Raw genomic sequence first — 24,197 nt, forward strand, 5'->3', positions numbered from 1 at the left:
CCATCTGATAGAGACAACTAGCCGCAGATTCCTTAACTTAGAACAGATACCAAAGCCATACCCCATAGGAAGAGGGTCTGTGAAACAACCACCAAGTTCCAGGAGAACATATTCGACGAAACACAGTGGGAACCGCAATGCCAGGGCAACTGACATTAGATCCAGGAATCTCCGTAAGGGACATGAACAAGAGACGGCAAAGACACCAAAATCCGACGAGGGACGGTGTGAGACCTCTCTCGCCCAGATACAGACGAAAGGAAATACAGAGCTAGAAATATCAGTGGACACGTAAGAAACAATGCAGGGACTCCTTCAAAGAAGGATCCCAGCACCGGTCCCTATGATCCATGAGGAACGAAGCCCCAAAGGGGCAAAACAATATGACAACGGTAGCGCATACCGCCTGAACATACACCACAGTGGATGCCAAAATGAAGCAGGGACAGTCTGAAGACTGTCCGGCCAAGAATAGGAGCCGCAACAGGAGGCCCGAGTGTGCTTAAAAAACACACACATCAAATGTGTACCCCCAGGACATGTGACAACAGTGGCAGGGCCGAACCCAAAGTCTAGTGCCAACAGAGACAGAAGAGCCTCCATTGAGCAAAAGCGAAGTAGGTAGGCATGCAGCCAAACGTACCAAAAGGTACCACTGTGTGGGGATAACCTGCAAAGCCAGGAACACATAGAGGACTCTATCTCGAAGGAGAGAGTGAGCAAGAAGGCAAAAAGAACCTAGTATGCGAACACCCCTGTGGCATATAGAACCTACGACATATACACAAAGTGACAGGAATGTTGCCACACATACGTGAAGTGACGAAACCCTAAACAGGGGAGTCGCTCAATCAGGACCACTGGACCGGTGAGCGACATAACAGGTACAGAACGCAGAAAAAACAACAGTTCCAAGAGGGGGAAGAAACCTGGTCTCCCATGAGGCAGGCGGAAACGTAGACCAGGATCTGTCAGTAATGGATTGAGAGAAGGCACAGACAGAAGCCTGTCGTCAAAAAGCATACACCGCCATAAACCGACACCATCTACCAACAAGGAGAATGTCGAGAAGAATACATGCACAGCAATGCTACCTAAAGAAGCAACTGTGCCAGAATGGGAGTAAGAACTCACACCCAAAAAAACAGCTGGTGGGGAGCCCATCACCAGTGCTACAAATGTGAGTAAGAACCCACACCCCGAGAAACCGCTGGGGTGGAGCACAGATCCGGTGGCAGAAAGTCATAGACAAGAGCCACTCCTTGAAGAACTAAGAAATATGCACAGGGGCAGGAACGGATAAACAGGACCCCCTGTCATGCAAGAAGCAAGGACCGGAGACCCTGCTAGGGAAGTGGGGTAGGGGGCAACACACAGCCGAGAGAGCCGGCGGGAACTCCCCTTGCCTTAGGCAAGAACCCCGACAGCGCTTGAGCCACAAGAAAAGACGCAGAGCACAACCTGTATGCACCAATACGGCAAGTATTCACAGAATACAAAAGAGACTGTTCCGGAATGGAACAGAGGAACCTGCCCCCCAGGGGCGCATGTCCACCTGTAGACAGGCAAGTCGGGCACAGTGATGTGGCAAGAACACGCCAGGAAAGAATAGGCGAAACAGCAGGGAAGGACGCCCCTACTCAGGAAGTACCAGCTCCACACTAGGAAAAACACCCTTTCGGTTTGTCTTTGCACCGGTGGAGTCCCGACCTGAGTCCCTACACCCCCCCCCCGTGGGGCTCGAAGGTGCGCCAGGGAGGGGGGGGGGGGGGGCAATGCAAGAAAGGACTCGAGTTGCCCCAGCACCCAGAAACGGGGGATACGCGGGGTCCGACTCCTGGGAGCCCGAGTCCAGCAAAGACCGGGAGCTGCGGGCCCCCGACGTAATTTTGACACGAAGCCGACGACCTCTGCGACTTTCGTTTGTGCTTACCAGAGGTAGGCGAATGACGGCAATGGTCCCGGGACCTGCCCCGAACAAGAACATCCTCTTGTGAAGACTGGCGCTGCATGGACGTCTCCGCTGGAGAAGGAGACCGGTGTCGCGAGTGGTCCGTTCGGGATATCCGGGCAGACAGCAGATTCAAGCGGCGCTCTCGCAGCGGCGCTCCCGCATGGATTTCGGCCGCAGCTGGCAGCAAGCGTCGCACTCCACGGAGTTGTGGTGCTCGCCCAAGCACCACATACAGATTTCGTGAGGGTCCGTCTCTGACATCTGTCGCGAGCAGGACCGGCACGGCTTGAAGCCCGCAGGCATCGAGCACACTGTTCCTTGACGCAAAAAGGCGTCTAGAAGGCCTGAAGACAAAAAAATAGGCCAGAGGTATCACTTTCCCGGATCCGCATTAGGACATGGAAAAGAAAAAAACTGACGTCAGTACGCCGGGAGGGGCTTATATGGCTCCATTGACTTCACTTCCGTGGACGACGTCAGGGCGGAGCCAGGCGACGCCACCTCCTGGCGTGCAGAGGTATTGCTGGGGGAAAAAATATTTTTCGGTTCCAGTCTGACGCCTGAGGAGATATTCTAAGTTAAGGAATCTGCGGCTAAATGTCTCTATCAGATACTGTAATTACATTTATATAGCGCTTAATATCCCTGACGAGGTGTTGAAGCACTTTTCGGTGAGTGGCACGCTACTGCGGATCCCAAAAAGGGTGAATTAGTATAGTGACATTTGAGTTAATTTGAGGGTTGGGCATGTCAGTCTGTTAGTTGGATTGAAAAGGCTAATGTGGGAGATAGAAGAGGGAAGAGTCTAGAAAGTGTTTATTGGGAGATCATAGTAGTAAGATGTGATTTGGGATGAGTATAAGGAGAGATGGAGTAAGGAAGAATTTAGAAGAGTTGTCTTTGGAGATCATAGTATTAAAATTAGGTTTGGGGTAATCTACGGAGGGATAGAGGGAAGAGTATAGAAAGGGTTACTTTGATTATAGTAGTAGAATATGGTTTGGAATGAGTCAGAGTGGAGGTAGAGCACATATTGAGAGAGGTATAGGGTGAAATATAGGGCTTGCATTGAAGAGAGTCAAAGTTTTTTTTTTACAGTAGGAGTAAAGTAATAAATACATAGATACATAAGTGTATATACTTGTATATCAAGAAAATACACATATCTGGATACATACATATAATCAAATAAAATGTTTATATACATAGGGATACACGGCTATACGATTGAGTATAGTGGTTATGAAGGAAAGAGCCAACTCTTGAGAAGTCTACAGAAGATAAGATAGTTATGTTTGAGGGTAGTGAATTCCATAGTTCAGATGCTTGAACAGAGAAAGATGTGCCATCTACGTTTTTTTTTGTATGGTCGAATTTAGAGGCGGGGTGCCAATCTGCAGCGGAGGTTCCTTTGTTGAATGTATTTGATGATTTTATTCCTGATGAAAGGCTAAACAGAACAAAACAACCGGCAACACTCTCCAGCACACACATCCACGCTCACAACAATTCAGATGGATCCACAAAAGGCGACAGCCATCCACTATCCAATATAATCCATCGCTACAAAAATACACCAGGGTGTTCTAACCTCTTGAGCCTCAGCTTAGTATCAACCAGCTGTATATTAAACCTAAAATTATGGAGAAAGCTGCCGCCTCTCCATGTCAATCCCACCTAGAGTGCAATAGCATACTGAACTCCAACCAATCTAGCTTCCATCCTAAACACAGGACTGAAACAGTCCTGTTTTAAATTAAATTGTTTTGCAGACAACAGAAATCACTGCCCAGAAATCACTTTGTAGGGTTATCCTCATCGACCAGAAATCTTGATAATTCAGAACAGCCTAAAACTGTGCCAAGATAGTAACCTGCTAGATTCTCCCCATCTTTTAAGGAGAATCAACACAATCTGCCAATCAAAACTAAGGCAAATGAGGTAGGGACCCTTTGGGACATTGACCTAAGCCCCTACACTCAAATCAGGGCAGCTGTCAAAACCTTATTCAACTAACTTAAATTGCCTATAAAAAATGTAACATTCGTAGCCCTTATAGTCAGAACTCTAGTAAACTGTAAGGAAAAAGTACTGCAACTCCTTATTGATCGACCTGCCTGTCTGCCAAACACACAGACTTCAAAAGACTATTAATGTCACTATTTTCATTAAACACTTTTGCCTGTAACAAGTGTTCACTATGTTGAAGTTGTGTTAAGATTCATACTTTTAGCGGATACCTTTTCAAATTAGAAATCTATTCTGTACATTGTTACATTTCAATCTTACTTTGTTTGCCCAATTCGGTGCACCCTGCCAATAGCCTGCAGTTCATGGGCTGGATTCAAGATGGGCTCCACCAGCAGAACATGAGTAGCTTCAATTATGTTAAGCCCATTGGAGCCAGTATGCAGCGGCAGTAGCAAAATGTTGATGTTTGGATCATACTTGAATGCCGACAGATTCTCCTGGGAAAATAAAAATGAGATTGATATTTTTGAATATGAAAAAGATGTATTTCAATCAGGCAATTTACACATCATAGTAAAATTGATTAGCTTACTCTACATGCTTCTTGATAGCACCATACTAAGAAGGCCAATATATCTGTGACATGAGACACTCCATTCCCTGATCCCCGATTCACAAAGTCACTTAGCAAAGCAATGAACCCAGATCCAATGAGAAATGCAGAATGCACTACAATGGAAAACGAAATACATACTGCATTCTTTGCTATGAGTTAATTTGCCATAGGTGAAAGAGCTAGTGAAAATAGTGGCTGTCGCCATGGCAGTCTAAGAAAGAATTACATTTGTACGTGGAGTATTGCTGAATACCAACACCATTTAGCTCATGTGAGATACCTGAGCAGGCATAAAGAAACAGCAGGAAGTGAAGCCAGACAGAGGTAATGATAGAAACACACAAAAAAACTATGCATCTTCTGCAGTATGACAATGACTAAGCTGTCCCTTATGTTATGTTAACAGATTTGTCAAGCGCATGGCTGCCCCAGCAACGGGACGTCCCAGCACTAAAACACAACAGCAAAAGACAGAAAGGAGAAAGAGCACCCGAGGGAATCAAGGGAACAGCAAAGTCTTAACTATCCCTTCCCTTCCTAAACATCCCGAGATCCTGTAGGTGCCTGAAGGTGCTAGGAAGAGCATTTCAGAGAGACGCATCTAAAACATGAAAAGATTGTCCTCCCGCCCGTGATCTTTTATAACGGGGGTGTGCACCAGAAGTTGGTGTGATGAGCGGAGGTCACGTTCAGGTTTATAGGGCGATAGAAGGTTAGTTAGAATAGAGGGGGCCTGGGCATGATAAAGTCTGTGAGCAATGCACAGCAATTTAAACTTGACTCTTTTTTCCTACCGGGAGCCAGTGTAATTTCTGTAGGTACTTAGATGTAGAGCAAGACGGCGGGAGTGCAAATATGACGCGGGCTGCGGCATTTTGCACCCTCTGCAATCTAGAGATGCTGGCCTTGTTAGCACCTAGATATAAAGAGTTACAATAGTCCAGTCTGGAGAGGATGGTAGACTGGACGATAACTTGGCGGGTCTGAAGGTCAAAGAGCCCGAGCAGAGGCCTCAGGCCACGTAGAAGACCAAAACAGCTGCCTGCTACTAGTTTTGTCTGAGCTTGAAAGGTAAATGTGTTGTCCAGTCACACGCTCAGATTTTTTACTGTGTCTTTAGAGATGGGAGAAATTCCCAGGGCCTGAGACCACCATTGGGGGTTTCTAAGGTATGTGTCCTTGCCCACCAGTAGGATCTCGGATTTACTGGCGTTAAGCTGCAAGCGGTTAGCTGTCATCCATTCAGAAATGGCCATCATGTCCTCCCTAAACCTGGCGATGTGCTTATCAGAGGTGTTGGATAATGAGATGACAAGCTGCGCGTCATCGGCATAAGTGATCATGGAAAGGCCTCTGCTTTTAGCCACTTCCGCCAGGCGCTGGACATAGATATTACAAAGGGTCGGACTCAGGGCAGAGCCCTGAGGGACCCCATGGTTGACAAGTTGCCTCTGGGAGCCATAGGGAAGGGAGATGACTTGAAAGGATCTGTCAGTTAGAAAGGACGCGAACCAGTCAAGAACCAGATCTCCTACGCCAATCTCCTGAAGCCATTGCCGCAAGATTCTGTGAGATACCGTGTCAAACGCCTGCACTCAGGTCGAGGAGAATCACAGCGGAGGTCCGGCCCTGATCCAAAGTACACCGCAGTTGCTCCGTCACAGCCAGCAGAGCAGATTCAGTGCTGTGACCAGGCCTGAAACCATTCACTATAAATTTGGTGAGGATGGAGTGGATATGAGATTCAGTGATTTTGGCAGCAAAAGGAAGAAAAGAGATCGGATGAAAACTTTCAGGTTTGGAGGTTTCCAGCGTAGGCGTTTTTAGTAAAGGAATGACCTTGGCATGTTTCCATGACGTGGGCACAGTGCCGGAAGTGAGGGATAGATTTATAAGTTCACACAATGTGGGTAGAAGTAGGGGTAAAATTGTAGAAACTGATCAGGCTTAAAAGGATCTGATGGGGATCCAGATTTGATTTTATGAGACATGGTCCCTAATGTCTCATTGGATAAAACAGGAAATGAGGCTAGAAAAGTGACTGCACCTCTGGTAAAATCAGTGCACTTATTATTATTGGTGCTAGGTGGAAAGGATTTGTAAATCTCCTCGACTGCTAACAAAGAAAGTAGCAAGGGCTTCACATTGTGAGTTGGAAAGGGTGGTCGAGGCCCTTGCTGAGGGTGGATTTTTAATGTCGTTGAGCAGGGAAAAATGCTTTTGGCGGGATTGTTGCTGCTCTTTATTGTTTCTGAAATATAATCGCCCGTGTTTTCCGGATCAGTTTATGAAAGCTTTTGATGGTGGTGCGATATTGAGTTTTAAGAACAAGGTTGTAGTTGCATCTCTAGTCCCTTTCAAGAACTTTACAATCTTTCTTCATCTGAGACAGTTTCTCATTGAACCAAGGATTGGTATGGGTTCTGCAGCATGTAGTGAATTTGGCAGGAATGTGTTCGAGAGCGTGTAAAAGCCACTTGATGACACATCTATCAGCTGCCTCAACATCAACTATGAGTTGGGTTGTTTGGAACTTAAAGTATCCATGAGGAGATTAATATTGAGCTTGTGCCAAGGACGTTTTTGCAGGGGCTTAAGATCAATGCGTTGTGGCTGATTCTCATAGGAAGTATGATTGAGATGAGAAAATGATAAGTCCATGCCATGGGAAGAGAGGGTACGACTCCAAGGGTAGATATGTTGGAAATTACAGGGTCAAGAAGATGTCCAGCTAGGTGAGTAGAACCAACAACAGATTGCAATAATAAGCCAACGAGATCTGCCAAAAACTCTGCAGTTTCAACGTTATGATGGTCTTCAAGATGACGATTGAGATCTCCTAAGACAGTAAAATTGGCAGATTTAGTAGCTAAACTGGAGACCAGATTGATGTGAGTGACCTTGAACATTCTAAGGTGTCCAGGAGGTCAATAGATAATTAGTCTTGTCAAGGTGAAATTGTGGTTAACAGTAATTTTAAACAGGACACTTTCACTGTCCGTGATAGGTTCTTTAGTCAGACAACATGTGTAGACACTTCTGTGTAATTATTACTATCCCTCCTCCCCTACCGTCCTCTCTATTCAGTGTCTTTATTAAATAGCCCTGAGGAAGTGCTAACTGGGGTTCCGACACACTGGTGGAGGTGATCCAAGTTTCTGAGAGGAATAGAAGGTCTGGTTTCCGATTGGATCAAGTCTAGTACATCAGCATAATGCTTCACTGAGGAGCGACAGTTAAGACTAAAAATTTTAAGAGTCTGGGGGGGGGGGGGGGGGGTTAGCAGCAGGGCCTTCACCTCTGCCAGTATACTTGCAATGTTTGCAGTGGGGCTGCCCATCAGCAGGGTGACCAGCCTGTTAATACATGGGTTGCAGCTAGTTCTAAGTTGGAGAAGTTCTTTGGCAGAATATGTCAGTCTATTTGTCACCAAAACTGCAGAGTGCCTGGCGACATCCAGGTGCGGACGGGCGCAGACGGGCCTGTCTTAGGCAGGCCAGCGTAACGCCCACTGGGCGCGTCCGCTGCGCGTCCACACAGCGACCGTCTTAAACGGGCAGGGGGGCACAACCGACACGCCTGGCATCTGATTGGGCAAGGCCACCCAATTAGTGCAGATGGTTTTGCTGGCGGCAGAAGGCCGGAAAAATAAAGATGGTGAGAGCGCTGCAAGAAGCAGCGCAAGCGCCGTAGGAATTTAAAAAAACAACAATGGCTAAAAACAGTAACATGGACGATAGTCCCACACCACAGCAGCATTTACTCCCAATTATCAACTTCAGCGGATTTGCGCGTCCGTACCGCGACCGCCCTAAAAAGGCAGGGGGGCACAAATGGCTCCATCTGATTGTGCCAGGCCACCCAATCAGTGCAGAGCGTGTCGCAGGCGGCAGAAGGCCGGAAAAATAAAGATGGTGAAAGCGCTGCGAGAAGTAGCACGTCTTTTAAATAAAATGTTTTAGGACTCGAGACTGGGTCCCATGTCCTAAGATGTCCTAAGATGACTGCCACCACTTCCTGGTTTATGTGGTGGCAGTCAATCAGATCTCAGCAGGCGATCGGATGGGTCCGGAGATTCACCCCCCAGTGCGTGATGTATCGCATTTTTCAACCTTCATTTTTCCAAAACTACTCAACGGATTTACACCACAACACAGAAAGCACTCTTTCTGGACCAAGATCTAGCTTTCTGCCAAATGTGGTGTAAATACGTTCAGTGGTTTGGACTCTAGCTATGTCTAAATTTCCTATGGAATGGGGATGCCCCTTTTTTCTCAGCTTCTGCTTGGCAGATCCTCCGAAACTTTCTATGAGGAAACTAGTCAAAAAGTAGCACATTTTTTAAACGTTTCGTGAAGATTCATCAAACGGCGCCAAAGTTATTCGCAATACAAAAAAGCATTTCCTATGGAAACACAATCCTAACTATAACTACTCAGTGGCGACTGACACTGGGTAATGTATATATGTATATGTATGTATTTATGTAACCCCATTCCAAGACAGCCACCATGTATCCTAATGAGTGTAAAGAACTCACATCACCAGAGTAGGTGGAGATGGGCAGCCTGGCATCTCCAGTGTTAAATTTTGAAAAAAGCATTGTACAGTTCAACAGAGCTCGTACTCTGTAGTTCTACTCCCTGAAGATGGATGGCAACTCCATATGAGTTTTAGAATTTCAGGACAGAACTGGCCTTCGGGCTGCTATTTCCCTCCCCTCATAGAGGGAACTGCGAACCAATTCAATAAACTAGTTTCCATTTGTAACAAATCCAGGACTGTAAAGTTGTGCCGCTTGGGGTTGACACAAGAAACTGTTCCTTTCTTTTCACTAAATCCAAAAGCAGAGCCACACCTAATTTCTTCAACCCCCCCCATTTTTAGTTCATATATCCACTGTTTCTTTGGTGGCCCTCACACTGGATCTACGGTCATGAATGTGAACACTACTCTTTCGCCTTGCACTGGGGCAGTGCACAAACAGGGCAGCTGCAAAAAGTGTCTTTGTTTGCTAGGAGACACCTGCATGCATTACAAAGGTGTTCCAGCCATGTAGAGTACATAAATGTTACCAACATGTGCCAGAGCACTTCTCTTACAGTCCCACATGCATCCTACACTCTTGCTATGTCTTTGTGCCGTTCTACACTGTACTGAATGTGTGTGGATGCTTCTCCCATTGCCAAGTGATCGGCATGCATGCCTGCTCAGAATCTTGTACCATTCTTCACTCAGCAACTCTAGTGCCAGTGGCTTCGCCTTAAATCTGCTTATCCTCTTGATGCTGGCTGCTTGTGCAAACTGAGGGGGAATGGTGCATTTTGCACACAGTGGATGCAGGATTGCAGCTGTTATTGCAATGAGACTATCACGGAAGGCAGGAAATGTCCTTACCTGGATAATATATTAACACAACAACATAGCTATACACAACACAAGCGACAACAAAACAACACAACAACATTTATACAACAATACATTCAACACAATGCAAGGGCCTCACAAGGAACCAAAATAACAGCATGACACACCAAAGCACAGAGCATAACTACAATAGAACAATACAAAACACATCAAACAACAACCCCCCATACCAGGCAAGAACACAACACACCCACAATAACAGTGCAACAGAACAAAACATGATGGACACAACATGAAACACTAAAAAATACCATTTTAAATCACACACCTCAATTCGAGGCCTGGGGTATATCTTTGTCTATACTGATTTAAAAAAATGTATCCCACACCCCTACTACAACAGGAGCGAAATAAGTCCAACGAGTCCAGAAGAAGGCTTGTTTATTCGGTATTTCGGGGCGCAAGAGGTAAAGACGAAACTGAGGGCCCCCCTTCTGCGGATCGAAGAGAATGACCTAAGGGGATGAGCAGCAGAGATGATCGTAGGTCATTAAATCTTCTCTCATGGAATATAGCAGGAGCAAAGCACGATGTACAGGATAATGCACCACCTGAGTACTGGAATAACTACGAAATAGAGGCACTTCAGGAAACATGGCTGATAGACCCAGTTCAGATCCCAGGGCGTATTCTCCATCACGTAAAGGCCACAAGGACCCAACGATTTGGGAGACCAAAAGGCGGCTTAGCGGTTTATATTTCAACAACTTTAAATATTACATCCACCCAACTTCCAATAACTACACCAGATATGCAAATTATAAAAATGGAACTGGGTTTCAATAAAAAAGCCGTAACAAATATTCTCATCAATCTCTACGCGCATCCAAAGCATAAAATTAAAAAAGAACTATTCAAAGGTTTAATCACCACCATATAAGATTTTCGGTTCGAACAGCCTGCATGGGAAATAATACTAACAGGGGATTTTAATTTAAATCTGATTTATACTCCCGAGAAAGATGACCTTTTAAGTGCTGCTAATGCAATATGGGCAGTACAAAATCAAGCGCATACTACATCCCCACGGATAGATCGAACGGGGCAACAGTTAGTAACTGACTTAGAGCATTTGGGGCTGCAAGTATTAAACGGCAGAGTGGCTCAGGACCGCCCGCCAATCAGCACTTATCATGGCCATAAAGTTTTCTCCATTCTGGATTACACAATTGTTACACTACCACTCCTTGAACAAGTAAAAACTTTTTTAATAACATATTCCACGGCTAGTGATCACTCCAGTCAACATCTTGAATTGCTAAACTCATGTCCAAGGCACTTGGAAGCTGTACCCGAGTTGGGAATTATATCAACAACAAACCTGAAAAGACTAAGATGGTCTAGTAATACACTTCCCTAAATTGCTGAGAGAACAAAGGAGCTGTGGGCGTCTCAAGACTCACCAAACAGTAGGATGATGGAAACCAGGGTTGCCTTTCTAACAAAACTCCCCAAGGATTCTAAAACAATAAAATCATATAGAAATAAGATGCACAACTCACGAAGATTTCTAAGTCTGACCGCAAAAAACCTAAGAAAATGTCTACGCGCTGTTGTAAGACCAACAAGGGGTAGCAAAGTATCAAAATCGAAACAGGAGCAAATACACCAACTTAAAAAACAATACAAAAAACAAGTCTGGGAGGATAATAAATCACAGCAGGACAATTTCTGGGCGAAACTTTTATATAATGCTAGAAAATCCAACCCCAAATCTTTTTAGGAACAAGTAAATTCCCTAGCAAGAACATCAAAATCGATCAATTTGACATGCGTAACGGAATAAGACTGGGTAGATCATTTAACTGCCACTTTTTCAACATCTGAAAGAGTGAGCACCTTGCAGGTATCTCCATTTACTGAATATGCAAAAGAAAGAACTGCTTTTGCACAGTCAAGTTCAACTACCCATGCGGTGCAAGTACATACAAATGAGGTTGAAGGCATAATCAAAAAGGAGGATAAATCAAATATCTTAATCAATTACCCTAAAGATTCTGGAAGTACAAATCCTTCACCCACGCATTTTGTTCAAGATGAAATAGTAAAAGCTATAGCCAAGGGCAGGCTTAACTGTGCCCCTGACCCGAATGGTATATCGCAAGCAATATATAAACAAGATCCCAAATTCTGGGCTGAACCGCTGTCTCGCCTGTTTTACGAAGTGAGAACTTTAAATTGCCTGCCAGACAGCTGGAGAGGCTCCATAATAAATCCATTATTCAAGGGAGGGGAGCGAACTGACCCAGCAAATTATCATTTAATTGCGCTAATCGATGCCGAAGCGGAGTATTATGCCTCACTAATCTTGGCAGATCTAATTAGCTGATCTAGTAGCAACAAAATCATCCCCATTAACCAGTCTGGTTTCCGACGCGGCTCTAGTACCATTACGAACATATTATCGCTAGGTCTGATGGCAGAAAAAAGCTTACGACGGCAAAAGAACTTGTTTTAATGCTTCGTTGATTTTAAAGCTGCCTTCGATCAAGTTAATAGAGGCATTTTATGGAACAAGCTAAAGCAGTGGGGTCTGTCAGATAGAATATTAACACCGATCATGGAATTATACTCAGCTACATGGATGCAGGTAAAAATAGCTGATGGGACGAGGCTCTCAAGAAAAATCTATATAAAGGAAGGACTCAAGCAAGGGTGCGTCCTAGCACCTCTTTATTTAATCTATTCATGGCGGCTTTGTCACCACGACTTGATAAAATCAACTTGCACCCTCCTCGTTTGGGAACTTTGAAGATTACTCATTTAGCGTATGCTGATGATATAGTCTTGGCAAGCCATACAAGAATCAGCCTCCAAAGAGCAATAGATGAGCTAGGGAACTTCGCCAGAAAGAATTTGTTGGAAATAAACGCAGCTAAAACCAAAGCCATGATTATAAGTCAAACTATTCAAAAATTAACCTCATTTAAATTTGGTAATTCGAATCTTGAAGTAGTGAGTAGCTACAAATACCTAGGAATTCATCTGGATAAACGATTAACTTTCCGAATACAAAATGAGGCCATACAAAAAAAAGGGAAATTGACTTACATTCGCATTTTGCTCTATTTCAAAAAGATTAAAAGGTCCCTCCCTCACCCCATTGCTATCCATCATGAAGGCAAAACTACTTCCCACCCTTGCATACGGAAACAAAGTTCAGTTTGGGAAAGATGCTGGGGTTCTGGATAGACTCCAAACGCGAGCATACAAAAAGGTTTTCTCACTTCCGCATATTGCTTCGCCGGCGCAGGTTCGATTGGAATTCGGCTTACAACAGCAACAGCTTCATAGAAGATATGTTACGATAAGAGCCTGGTATAAAATCTGGCGTAATCGGAATAATGAAATCAATAATGCACTCTGGACTGCGTTACAAGAAGATCCGCAGTCCGCCTACTATACATATCTTCAAACGTCACTACAGGTCACAAACATCATAGATCTTTGGCAAAAGAGCCTTCCTTATGCCACTTTCCTGCAGATCTTGAAGAAGGGAGTAAAGCAACATTCATTACTTGAGGACAAGGCCACCCTAAGCAGACGGACACATGCATGGATGGTCTTGCAATTCTATGTAAAACTGCAACCGGCGGCATATTTGGATTCGCCATTTTCTTACCATCTAAAATCCAAATTTATAGCGATACGCTTTGGTAAATTGCCATCAAATGCAGACCAGCCAAATTGTAAATATCAGGGCCCAAAATCTTGTTGTCTCTGTGGAGCACCAACGCAGGATTTTATTCACTTAGTCTGTATCTGCCCAGCGTTAGGCGAGGATTGCCGAAAATTGTTAAGGGGACCACTCAATACAAGAGACGTACGCTCTTGCAGAACTGCAATATTAAAATGCCTAGATCCGGAAGATCCACAGCTTAACTGTTGTTTAATCAAACTCCTAATTAAACATGAGGAAATATCAAATAAAGACTAGTGGCAAGGTTAAAAGGTTTTAAGCTGTGACATTGGAGATTATGCTAAGTGAACCACTTACCTTTGAGGAACTGATTTATTAAAATGCTCCTGTGCAGCCTAGTCGAACCTTGATTAGCCTCAGAATTTAGTAAAAGGATCATTCAAAACAAGGCCTGCGGCCTGGTAAAATGGTTGTTTGATGTAATACTTGAGATATTGTTTTAATTAGGCAAATGTATCAAATGTTTTGTTTACATTATACAGGAAGAAGTGTAAATATTATGATAAGAAATAGTTTTATCTTTAGAGAACACAAAAAGGGATATACCCCGTTTTTTATTTTTATATATTTGTTTTAATGTTACTATTGTTGTGGTTTTAATTAACTGAACAATAAATGTGTTTTCAATTTCTATTTCACTAAAAAATAGCACAAGAATAACACAAGATAGAAACACAATATATTTGAGCACGTCACACAACCTAACAAAATACAACACAGAAAACAATAACAGCAAGTCTGCACACTACAAAAACAGAAAAGCAAAACTGTACCAACACAGCAACACAATAGCACTACAAAAAACAAAAAACAATATGAGGCAGCATAACAAATGAATTGTTTTGTATATGTTGATTTGTGTTTTTGTGGTGTATTGTTATGTAATATTGTTACTGAATTGTGGTTGTGTTGCGTGTTAATAATATGAAATGAAATTGTGATGCTGTCTGTTGTGTTGTTTTGTGTTTATGTATTACTGCATTGTGTTGAAGGTCCAGCTGGGAATTATTGAGTATTTTAAAAAGGAAATCTATATCTGGGCCTCTGTGCTGCTGACCTTTTGTGTGTGTTTACGAAGAAAAGCCAATGGAAATCTGTATGACGGTTTGCTATAGGAAGGTAATGTTATGGTGAATTGCGCTGTGAGTGTGTTTTTTTGTTTGGACTACAAATTATTTTTTGCTTACATGTATATTTAAATGTGACAGGTTAAGAGGGGTAAGTTCTACCAAAAACTGGTGTAATGTGAGCATCTTTTGGCACGACGGTGACCACCAATAGCATAATGAAGGCCCTGACCTAATGGTGGTTGCTGTCTGAACACTGTGGACGTCCATCAAATGGTGGAACTGATTTCTGGCATAATACTGACTCTGCAGCCCAGTCGACTAAATCCTCGATAACGTTGCAGGCCCTCAAAATGCAGCTTCACTGCATGTTGAAACCGGCGCATCGCTTCAGCTGCATGACAAATACTTGAGGCAGATCCTCGCAACACTCCCCAAACCAGAATTTAAGATACTTTGTTCAGCTGGCCTAACTGGGTACCTGTAGCCAGCCTGAGTTCCATCGCCGACGGCCTAAACTTTGTGACTTTGTCCTGGTCGGGCACAACCAGATATCCACAGCTAGCACTTTGTGCTTTTTAGTGCTATTTTCACTAAAATCATTGAAATTGAATATCTTTGGTGCTACTGATTGGATTTGTGTCGTTTTGCTCTTGTTTTTATTTATTAAAAGGTACTTTATAGTTCTAATTTGGTCTGGGATCCTTTTTGAGTGGTGTTTTCACTTTATTACTGTTTGAAGTGTTGCACAAATACTTTACACATTGCCTCCAAGCTAAGCCTGACTGCTCTGTGCCAAGCTACCACTTGGTGGAGCACAGGTTAAATTAGGGTTGGCATGTGCCTCAATATGACAAGGATTATGGTTGCTGCTTGACTAAGGGTCACATCCCAGTAAACTAACAAGCAAATGTATTACATGCCATTATAGTGACAAACCTAGGCAAATGGTGGTAGTTCTTGCAAGAATGTGGACATCCAAGGCATGTTCATGACCGCCATGAGCACAATGCTAGCCAAGGCCTATTGAGATATTTTTAAAATACTCGTGCCCATGCCCAATTGATGCTTGCGTTGCCATAATCATGGTGTTAATTATTTATACACTGCAAGCATGATGGTGCCCTGCCCTGGTGTAATTCCTGCACTGCCATATTATTAGTAAGTCTTTGTATTTTACTAACATTTGACTTCTGCTGATGCCACGGCCAATTACATTCATGTAACCAGCCTAAATCTATCCATGAATTTACTCACTCATTTATCCAGATATACATAATTGTACTCCGATATTCAATCATTCATCACTGCAATCCCATTCAACCATCAATCTATGCATCAGCCCAAGGGTTATTTGTCCATTCATTCAGAAACTCCTTCACCCATCCAGTATGCATGCATTCTCACTGTTACCCCTTCATTGACACAACCAAACACACAAACTTTCCACTCCATAAAGAATCGGTTTCAGTTATAAAATAGCCAGATATATTGGATTAACCAATGTTTGTTTCCTACTGTGCTTGTTACATTGGACTTTCTTCTAGACGTAAAATTGGGGAAAAGGATAATTTAATTTCAACCTCTAAAACTTTCATGTACAAAGAGAGTGGTCCCTAAGCCGGACGGCAATAGTGAAATGGGCATGATTTTTATTTAACTTGACCTCACAGATCATCAAGATAGTTTCAAATGTCCTAGCCGTACACATTTCCAGATCACGAGTACTAAATCCAGCTAGACCTTTTCTTCAGGGTGACCCGTTAAACGTTGCACCAAATTTGTGAGATGTGTTAGAAGCACACTTGGATTTTTAAAAAATATGTTCTAACAGCTGTGAACACTTTCTTCTGAGGGCTTTACCTGCCGTAAATTGACTACCCTTTTGTAACAGACCGAAGTCAAAAGAGATTGCACAAGGTGATGAAAGGCAATTAACAGCTGTACATAAGTATCTGCATGACGATTATAAGGTTCTTAACATATGTTCCACAATCTCATGTCGGCAGCCAAAGAAGCAAGCAAAAATTCCCAGTCGGCTTCATATTGCTGCTTTGGACTCTACTTTTACTCGGAACACGAGCAAATAACAGTAACTGATGACAGCATGTTCAATCAATACTAGCATTCCAAACAGTGTTAATGTACGGGTTACTTACCTTCGGTAACGATGTATCTGGTAGAGATGTTGTCTAGCCGCAGATTCCTTAACTCAGAATTATCCCCAGGCGTTAGACTGGACTCGGAATTTTTTTTGAAGCAGCACATCTGCGTGCAGGGGTACAGCGCCACATGACCCCGCCCTGTCGTCCTCCACAGACGTGACATCAGCGAGGTCATACGAGTCCCTCCCAGCGCGCTGATGTCAGTTTTCTTCGGAGAAACTTTTCCGCGGCACAACGCGGAGCCACCAACAAAACTGTGAAAGTATGGGAACAGTGTGCAAAGAAGGAAAAATCCGTAGAACAAAGAAATCGGATGATGCATAACATCATCATAAAGGACAGTGTCAGACACTGTATACCAATAGACCAAGAAGTAAAGGCAGAGCATCGCTCTGAGAAAAAATACCCACCAAGCGAAGCAGACACCCTCCCCAGATGCTAAGTAACAAGGGAAGAATGTCCCGACAGACAACAGAAAGACTGCCATTACAACGCAGAACTATGCCGGCCAACAAGGATGAGGCACAGGAAGAACAATCATCCACTGCGAGATGACATTACAAGGAATGGCGCTTTCCCCTGTAGAGATTGAAGGGCCGAGGCACAGCCCAACAGATCCCAAAGAAAGTGAAAAATAAATCCCCTATGAAGGCGAAGCGAAAGCACCGCTCCACCGGAAGACAAGCCACCCAGAGGGAGGCGGCTGCAGAAGGCAAAGTCTGAGAGGGTCGCACAACTGGAGCACTCTTGATGAAGACCAGTGCCAACTGAAAGGAGGCAAGGTGGAGAACCCCACCTGGAAAGGTCCTCGCAAAACGGGGAGGATGGGTGGGCGTTAAGGAATCTGAAGCTAGACAACGTCTCTACCGGATACATCGTTACCGAAGGTAAGTAACTCGTACATCTGATAGAGAAATCTAGCCGCAGATTCCTTAACTTAGAATAGATACCACAGCCATACCCCAAGGGAGGAGGTGGGTCTGCGACAGAACAACAAAAAGTGCCCGAGAGCACTGAGCCGGCAACAGGGTGACGGACTATGAGGAAAGCTGTGGCAGTGCAGCCAATCTGCAGACCAAGCAGCTCGGAAGAGCAAAAAACAATGGGAGGCAAAGGCACCACAGGACAACCCGAAGAGCGCAAGACCACACCTGTGTGAATACGGGATGGAATAACGGTACTAAGCCATATCCCAGACCGGAAGAGAGAGTTCATAATGGAGGTAGGAAGAACTACTACTCCCAAAGCCGAATGGTGCGCTAAGTTGGCATCAACCAAGATCTAGAGGACAATATGGAGTGACATAATCAGAGCCTAACCCGGCGGGCCTACGCAAGGGAGGCCGGACAGGCAGCAGCCGGGAGGCGAAGGGCAAGAGGCAGGAACTGAGCAACATCCCAGAAGCACAGGCATGAAATATAAGACACGCCAAGTGCAAAACTCAGTTAAAGAAAGTGTAGTTAAGACGAGTACGGGACTGCCTAACAAGGCAACTTGCAGGCCAAGGGGAAGAACGCACCCAAAAAGAAACAGAGATGCAGGGCGCAGCACCCGGGACGACCCTCAGAAGAGGAACTGTCCCGCAGGCACACCAAACACGGATAAGGGTGACACCCAAAGGAAAAAAGACACATCTGAAGGGCCTGTCATCCGAGGCACCGAAGGTGCCTATAGGAACTGTGAATAAGTGCACGTAGAGCTGTGGAGAACAACATCAGATTCCCGGAACCACCACCTCCGATCGGGAGGAGAAATGCACCCCCACAGAAGAGAGGGACTGTTTAGTACATGAACGGGACAGACAACACCCCCAAGAAGAAGAGCATCCAGAAGAGGAGGCTCACCCCAGGGAGTGGAACAATGGGAACCGTTGTTGCCGAAGCAGCATAAAAAGGCACCGAAGTGTACTATAAAACGGGCAAAGGAAAACGCCGCCGTGCAGAACGATGGCAAACCTGAGGACAAGGCCCCCAACTGCTCCCCGAAAAACTGGGATACAGGACCAGACCTCGCAGAGCGAAGATAGGCGGAGGCATATAAAAAGGGTACCCAGTGGTAAGGAACATGCAGGTATATATAGAAAGGCCGAGCCACGAGACCACCGCAGCTGCAAGCGCTATGGCATGAACCCACCTAATGCACTGGTGGCAGGGTGGCAGCCTCGGAAGAAGCGGGTTGAAACACACTGAAAAGAGTTAGCAACCAGGAAAAAAAACTCTAGAAGAGGAGCATGATACACACACACACACACACACACTAGGCGCAAGCAAGGCGAGAACTGTGGCATGTGGGAGGCAGTGCCAGAAGGCACAATACGGAAAACCGCCCAAACGGTAAGATAATGACGCCAGGAGACGGGTGAGCCCAAAGAGACCTCCAAGCCCGCCTGGCGCGGAGCAGAGCTACACAATAGCATACAGGTACCCCACCTGGGGTATATCACGCCCCTAAGAAAAAACAGGGGAGCACCTCTTACGGTAAACCACAGTCAGAGGTCAAGACACGAACAACCTGTGGAACCACCACAGTCGGCTTACTGTCAGCCCAAAACGCACAGTCCAACTTGTGGACGCTGAATGAAAGTTGCAAAAAGAAAAGGGGGTGTAACCACCCCAGGATAGGACGACCTCAGACCTGCAAAGTACAGGCCTATGATGGGGGGCGAAAGCCCGCAAGGAGGCGCTGAACCGCTGAGTCGGCGTGGGTATTAAACCAAAGGACCCCATCAAAAGGCAGGACAACAAGGCGCTCCCGAATATTCTCCGGGAAGACGCCATCCCGCAACCAAGCATGTTGTCATAGTGCAACAGAACCGGCCATAGCCTGGCCTAAGGAGTCTGAGGTATCCAGGGCCGACGGGATAGTAAATTCTGCCAGGTCACATCAGTCACGGACTTGACGGAGGATGTCAACACGAGCGCCCTCAGAGGTTGAAGAGAGAAGATACCCAGCAGAGTCCCAAAGGGCAGAAGTCGCCCGAGCCAACACACACACTGTATTGAGGGAGTGAAGAGCTGCGCTAGTAGAGGCGAAAATATTACGACCCCACGACTCCAGCCATCGAGACTCCCGAGAGGGAGTAAGCAATAGCGGAGGTAAAGAAGGAAAGGCAGTCTGCAGAACGAGCCCCTGAACGTTCGGATGAACAAACAAGCAATACGGATCGTTTGGGGCAGGGGGGTGGCAGTGCATGATGGAACAAGCCACCAGATGACTCGACGCCGGCAGAGCCCAAGTTCCCCAAAGGGCATAATAAAGGGAGGCTTCGAAAGGCAGAAGCGGCTCTACATCCCCCGAACTGTGGTGGAGAACCTCCAACAGGGGGTCAACAGGCAGGGGAACTGAAGGGGGCTGCATACGCAGAATGTGTACGTCCATGGAAACAACCCTCAGAAATGCCACACCAGCCTCGGTAGCCCTCCGAGGAGGGGACAGTAACTCATCCGTGGGTGAGGGCTGTAAGCTGAGCTGCCCACTCCAAGGGGATTGTCCGATGAAAGGAGGAGCAGACCAATGTCCCAAGGGAGGAAGCCCCATGGAGGAATGAGGGTCCTGAAGGGGCTCTTGAGGAGGCGGAGAATCAGCCGGAGCCACAAACTCCAAAGGGGGGGGGGGGTGGAAGAGGCAAGGACATAACCGGCATCGGCGGACGTCGGGGCGATGCCAAACTTCCTCCGGAGGCCTCCGGAGAGGAGTCGATGATCCGGTGTCGAGGCGGCACCAGGGCGTCCTTGTCCGGCGCCGACTCAGCCTCGTCCGGCGCCGACTCAGCCTCAACCACAACAGGCTCCGGTTCCGAAGAAAGGAACGGAGCCGGGGAGGCAAGTCTACGGCGCCGGCTCGGCCTCCGAAGAGACAGCTGCCTGTCCGGTGGGCCGAAGGGGACTCGGAGACGAGTTGCGAGTACCAGCAACCACCTGCGACGCCACAGGGAGCCCCCAGGACTATGCGGCATGTTAGGGGTGCTATGGGCTGAAGACGGGGACCCAGCCGGGCTGCGCCCTGACAAAGCCATACTTCCATCATCCCTAGAGGCATGGGGCGCAGTCGGCGCCGGGGACGAACCCACAGGTGAGTCCACCGGAGACCCCGCATGCAGCGGGGGGTCCAAGGACGCCCCAGGGAGAAGAGGGGACCCAAGGGAGGCCTGCAGGGCCGCAGCATAAGCCGCCATCTGGGTACGAAGCGCCCCCGCGCCAGGAAATGGCGGATCGGGGAGGGCACGTCTGGAGAAGTCTGGGAACTAGTGCCCCCTACAACAGGAGGAAGGGAGGTCGAGGACCTCGGCGCCAGGACTTACCAGGAACGGGTGAGCGACGTACACTGGACCAGACGACGAAGAGGAGACCGGGGGCTGTGACGATTCCGACCGGGACAGGAGAGCTTGAGTTGATGGCAGGCGTCGCAATCCGTTGAGTCGTGGTGTTCGCCGAGACACCACATGCAGATAAGGTGTGGGTCCGTCGGGGACATTTGCCGCGAACAGGAGGCACACGTCTTAAAGCTCACAGGCATCGCACACTGTTCCAGACGCAAAGCGTCAAAAGGGGCCTGAAAACAGGTCAGAGGAACCACTTACTCCGGATCTGCGTTGTACGCAGAAAAGAAATAAACTAACGTCAGCACGCCGGGAGGGACTTATATGACCTCGCTGATGTCACGTCCGTGGATGACGTCAGGGCGGGTCATGTGGCGCCAAACCCCAGCGCGCAGAGGTGTTGCTGCAAAAAAAATTCCGGGTCCTGGGGATAATTCTAAGTTAAGGAATCTGCGGCTAGATGTCTCTATCAGATGTTATTTCCTAAAGCAACCAGAAATATTCAAGCCAATTTATATTAGAAATGACTTCAGTACTTTTATGACACAGATTCGATTTAAATGGGGTTAACCGACTTCCTGGAACACTGAGCCATCAAATAAAGATCTGTTTTTTATTTAATTGTATTATTTTTTTTGGGGGGGGGGGGCACACCTTTAAAAGTTTGTTGATTACAGATCAGACATTTGGAAAGGCGAACAGCAGTTATTGCCAACTAGTTCAGTAAGTATAGTCACTTATATAGAACCTTGTAAATTTCAGGAAATTGGTCAAGCAAATAAAGAGATAAAATCCGCAAAATTACAATGTATGCAAGAAGAGAGCACTCATAAAAGTATTCGACCTAATAAATCTAGCTATTCGATTGTAGTGTCACACCAGTCACACCTACAAACGTTGGGACTATTTAAGTTCTTTTCAAAATTTGCAATGGTCATTTTGCCTAATCTTTTAAAAAGATATATTATCCAGAGCATTCTATGCTTCTTTCTATATTCCATGAACATCAAAAGAGGATGTGGCCTAACGGCTAGGCCGGTCGACCTCGAAGCTGGGGAACCGGGTTCGAGTCTCAGCAGGGACGCTCAACATCCTGTGATTCTAGGCAAATGACTTAATCTCCCCCGTGCCTAGCAAAAATGAATGTGTGACTGTAACGCAACTGGCGCCCATGTAAAGTGCTCTAATACCTTTGGGTCTAGTTCACACTATATAACCCCCCCCCCCCAAAAAGAGAGAACTGTTAACATTTGTTCACATTACTGAAAACTGCCAGCTAAAGTCTTAGATTTTCTATATCAATGCATTTTCAAATATTTGTACTAATAAGAGGACAAGTTACTTACCTTCGGTAACGCCTTATCTGGTAGAGACATGATCTAGCTACAGATTCCTAACCTTTGAACTTCCAGGCGTCAGGCTGCATACAGAAGATTTTTCTTAGCAGTACCCCCTGTGCGCTGGTAGGTGGCGTTGGTCGACTCCGCGTGATGTAGTTGGCGTTGCATTCGTTGTCGTGACGTCCCCGTCGTCAATATAACCGCCACTCCGCTGCGTTGCAGTCAGTACTTTTCATGACTTTACACGCTAGAAGCGCGGAGCCATGAAGTGACTGAAGATAGTGTATTAAAAAAGAACAGCTAGGGCCCTGAATGGGAACATCCCTGACACTAAAAACAATCCCGCAATGCGGGGAGGATGGGTGGGTTGGTAAGGAATCTGCGGTTAGATCATGTCACTACCAGATAAAGCGTTACCGAAGATAATTAACTTGTACATATGATAGACACACCTAGCCACGGACTCCTTACCTTTGAACAGATACCCAAGCAATACCTTCCCCGGAGGAGGGACTGTGAAAAAGTTTAGACCAGAAAATCCTGCAGAACAGGGCGGCCAAACAGGCCCTCCCTGCGAACCTTGAGAATCCAGGCAATAGTGTCTGGCAAACATGTGCAGAGAGTAGGGGTGGGCGGAATTTGTGTAGTCGCGCTACGCAAACCGCGGCGAAACGGTAAAAAATCTCTGCGAGCATGCAAAAGTTCTGCAAACACGCAGAATTGCTTTTCCCGCCCATTCGCAATGCTTTTTTCCTGTTCGCAAATGCGGTTTGCGTGCTCTGGGAGAAATATCTCGCAAACATGCATTTTGAAAGCGAGAAAAGCCAAAAATTCCGCAAAATTACCCAAATTCCGCGAGCAGGACGGAATTTACTGCCCAGGCCTAGCAGAGAGGACCACGTGGCAGCTTGAACGATATCAGCAATCGGAACCCCACACTGGAGGGCTGTGGTGGCTGCCTTTGCTCTGGTGGAATGGGTTCTGAAGCCTTCAGGAGGATACTTCTTTGCCAAGATGTAACAGATTTTTATACAGAGGATGACCCAACGAGAGAGGGTTCTCTTCTGAACAGAACACCCCTTCTCTGCTCCCATGTATTTTTATAAAGAGTTGGTCATCCACTCTGAACTCTTGAGTGCGATCAAGTTAGAATGATAACGCTCTTTTTGGGTCCAGGCGGTGGAGATGCTCCTCTTCTTTGGAAGGATGTGGAGGTGCATAGAAAGTGGGCAGAGTAACTGACTGTCCAAGATGGAAGGGAATTACAACCTTGGGCAAAAAGGACGCCCTAGTTGTCAGCACCACTTTTTCCAGAAAGACTGTCAGGCAAAGTGGCTGTGATGACAGTGCCTGCAGTTTTCTCACCCTCCTAGCAGAGGTAATTTCCACTAAGAATGCGGTTTTAATGGTGAGCAACTGAAAAGGGCAGTTGTGCATCAGCTCAAACAGTGTGCACTTCAAGAACGTGAGGACTAAATTAAGGTCTTATTGTGGCATAAGAAAAGGAGAAGGGGAAAACAAGTGGGTTAACCCTTCAAAAACCTCCGTACCAGAGGGGACTTGAAAAGTGAAGACTATTCTGGTAGCCGAAGAGAAGCTGTAAGAGCTGAAAGATAGCCCTTCAAAGTGCCCAAGGCAG

The 24,197-nt window shown here is 46.0% G+C and overlaps 1 protein-coding gene across 1 annotated transcript in view; it reads right to left on the minus strand.

Annotated features, from left to right (window-relative positions):
- The window catches only part of SHPRH (SNF2 histone linker PHD RING helicase), a 763,974-nt gene that overhangs the window by 15,905 nt on the left and 723,872 nt on the right, over positions 1-24,197 (minus strand). Inside the window, exon 28 of the mRNA XM_085612283.1 lies at positions 4,244-4,422. Coding sequence (XP_085468409.1) covers positions 4,244-4,422 — 179 coding nt within the window. The remainder of the gene's footprint in view (positions 1-4,243; positions 4,423-24,197) is intronic.

The sequence above is a fragment of the Triturus cristatus genome, chromosome 6, assembly GCF_964204655.1.
Source record: "Triturus cristatus chromosome 6, aTriCri1.1, whole genome shotgun sequence".
Taxonomy (NCBI): Eukaryota; Metazoa; Chordata; class Amphibia; order Caudata; family Salamandridae; genus Triturus; species Triturus cristatus.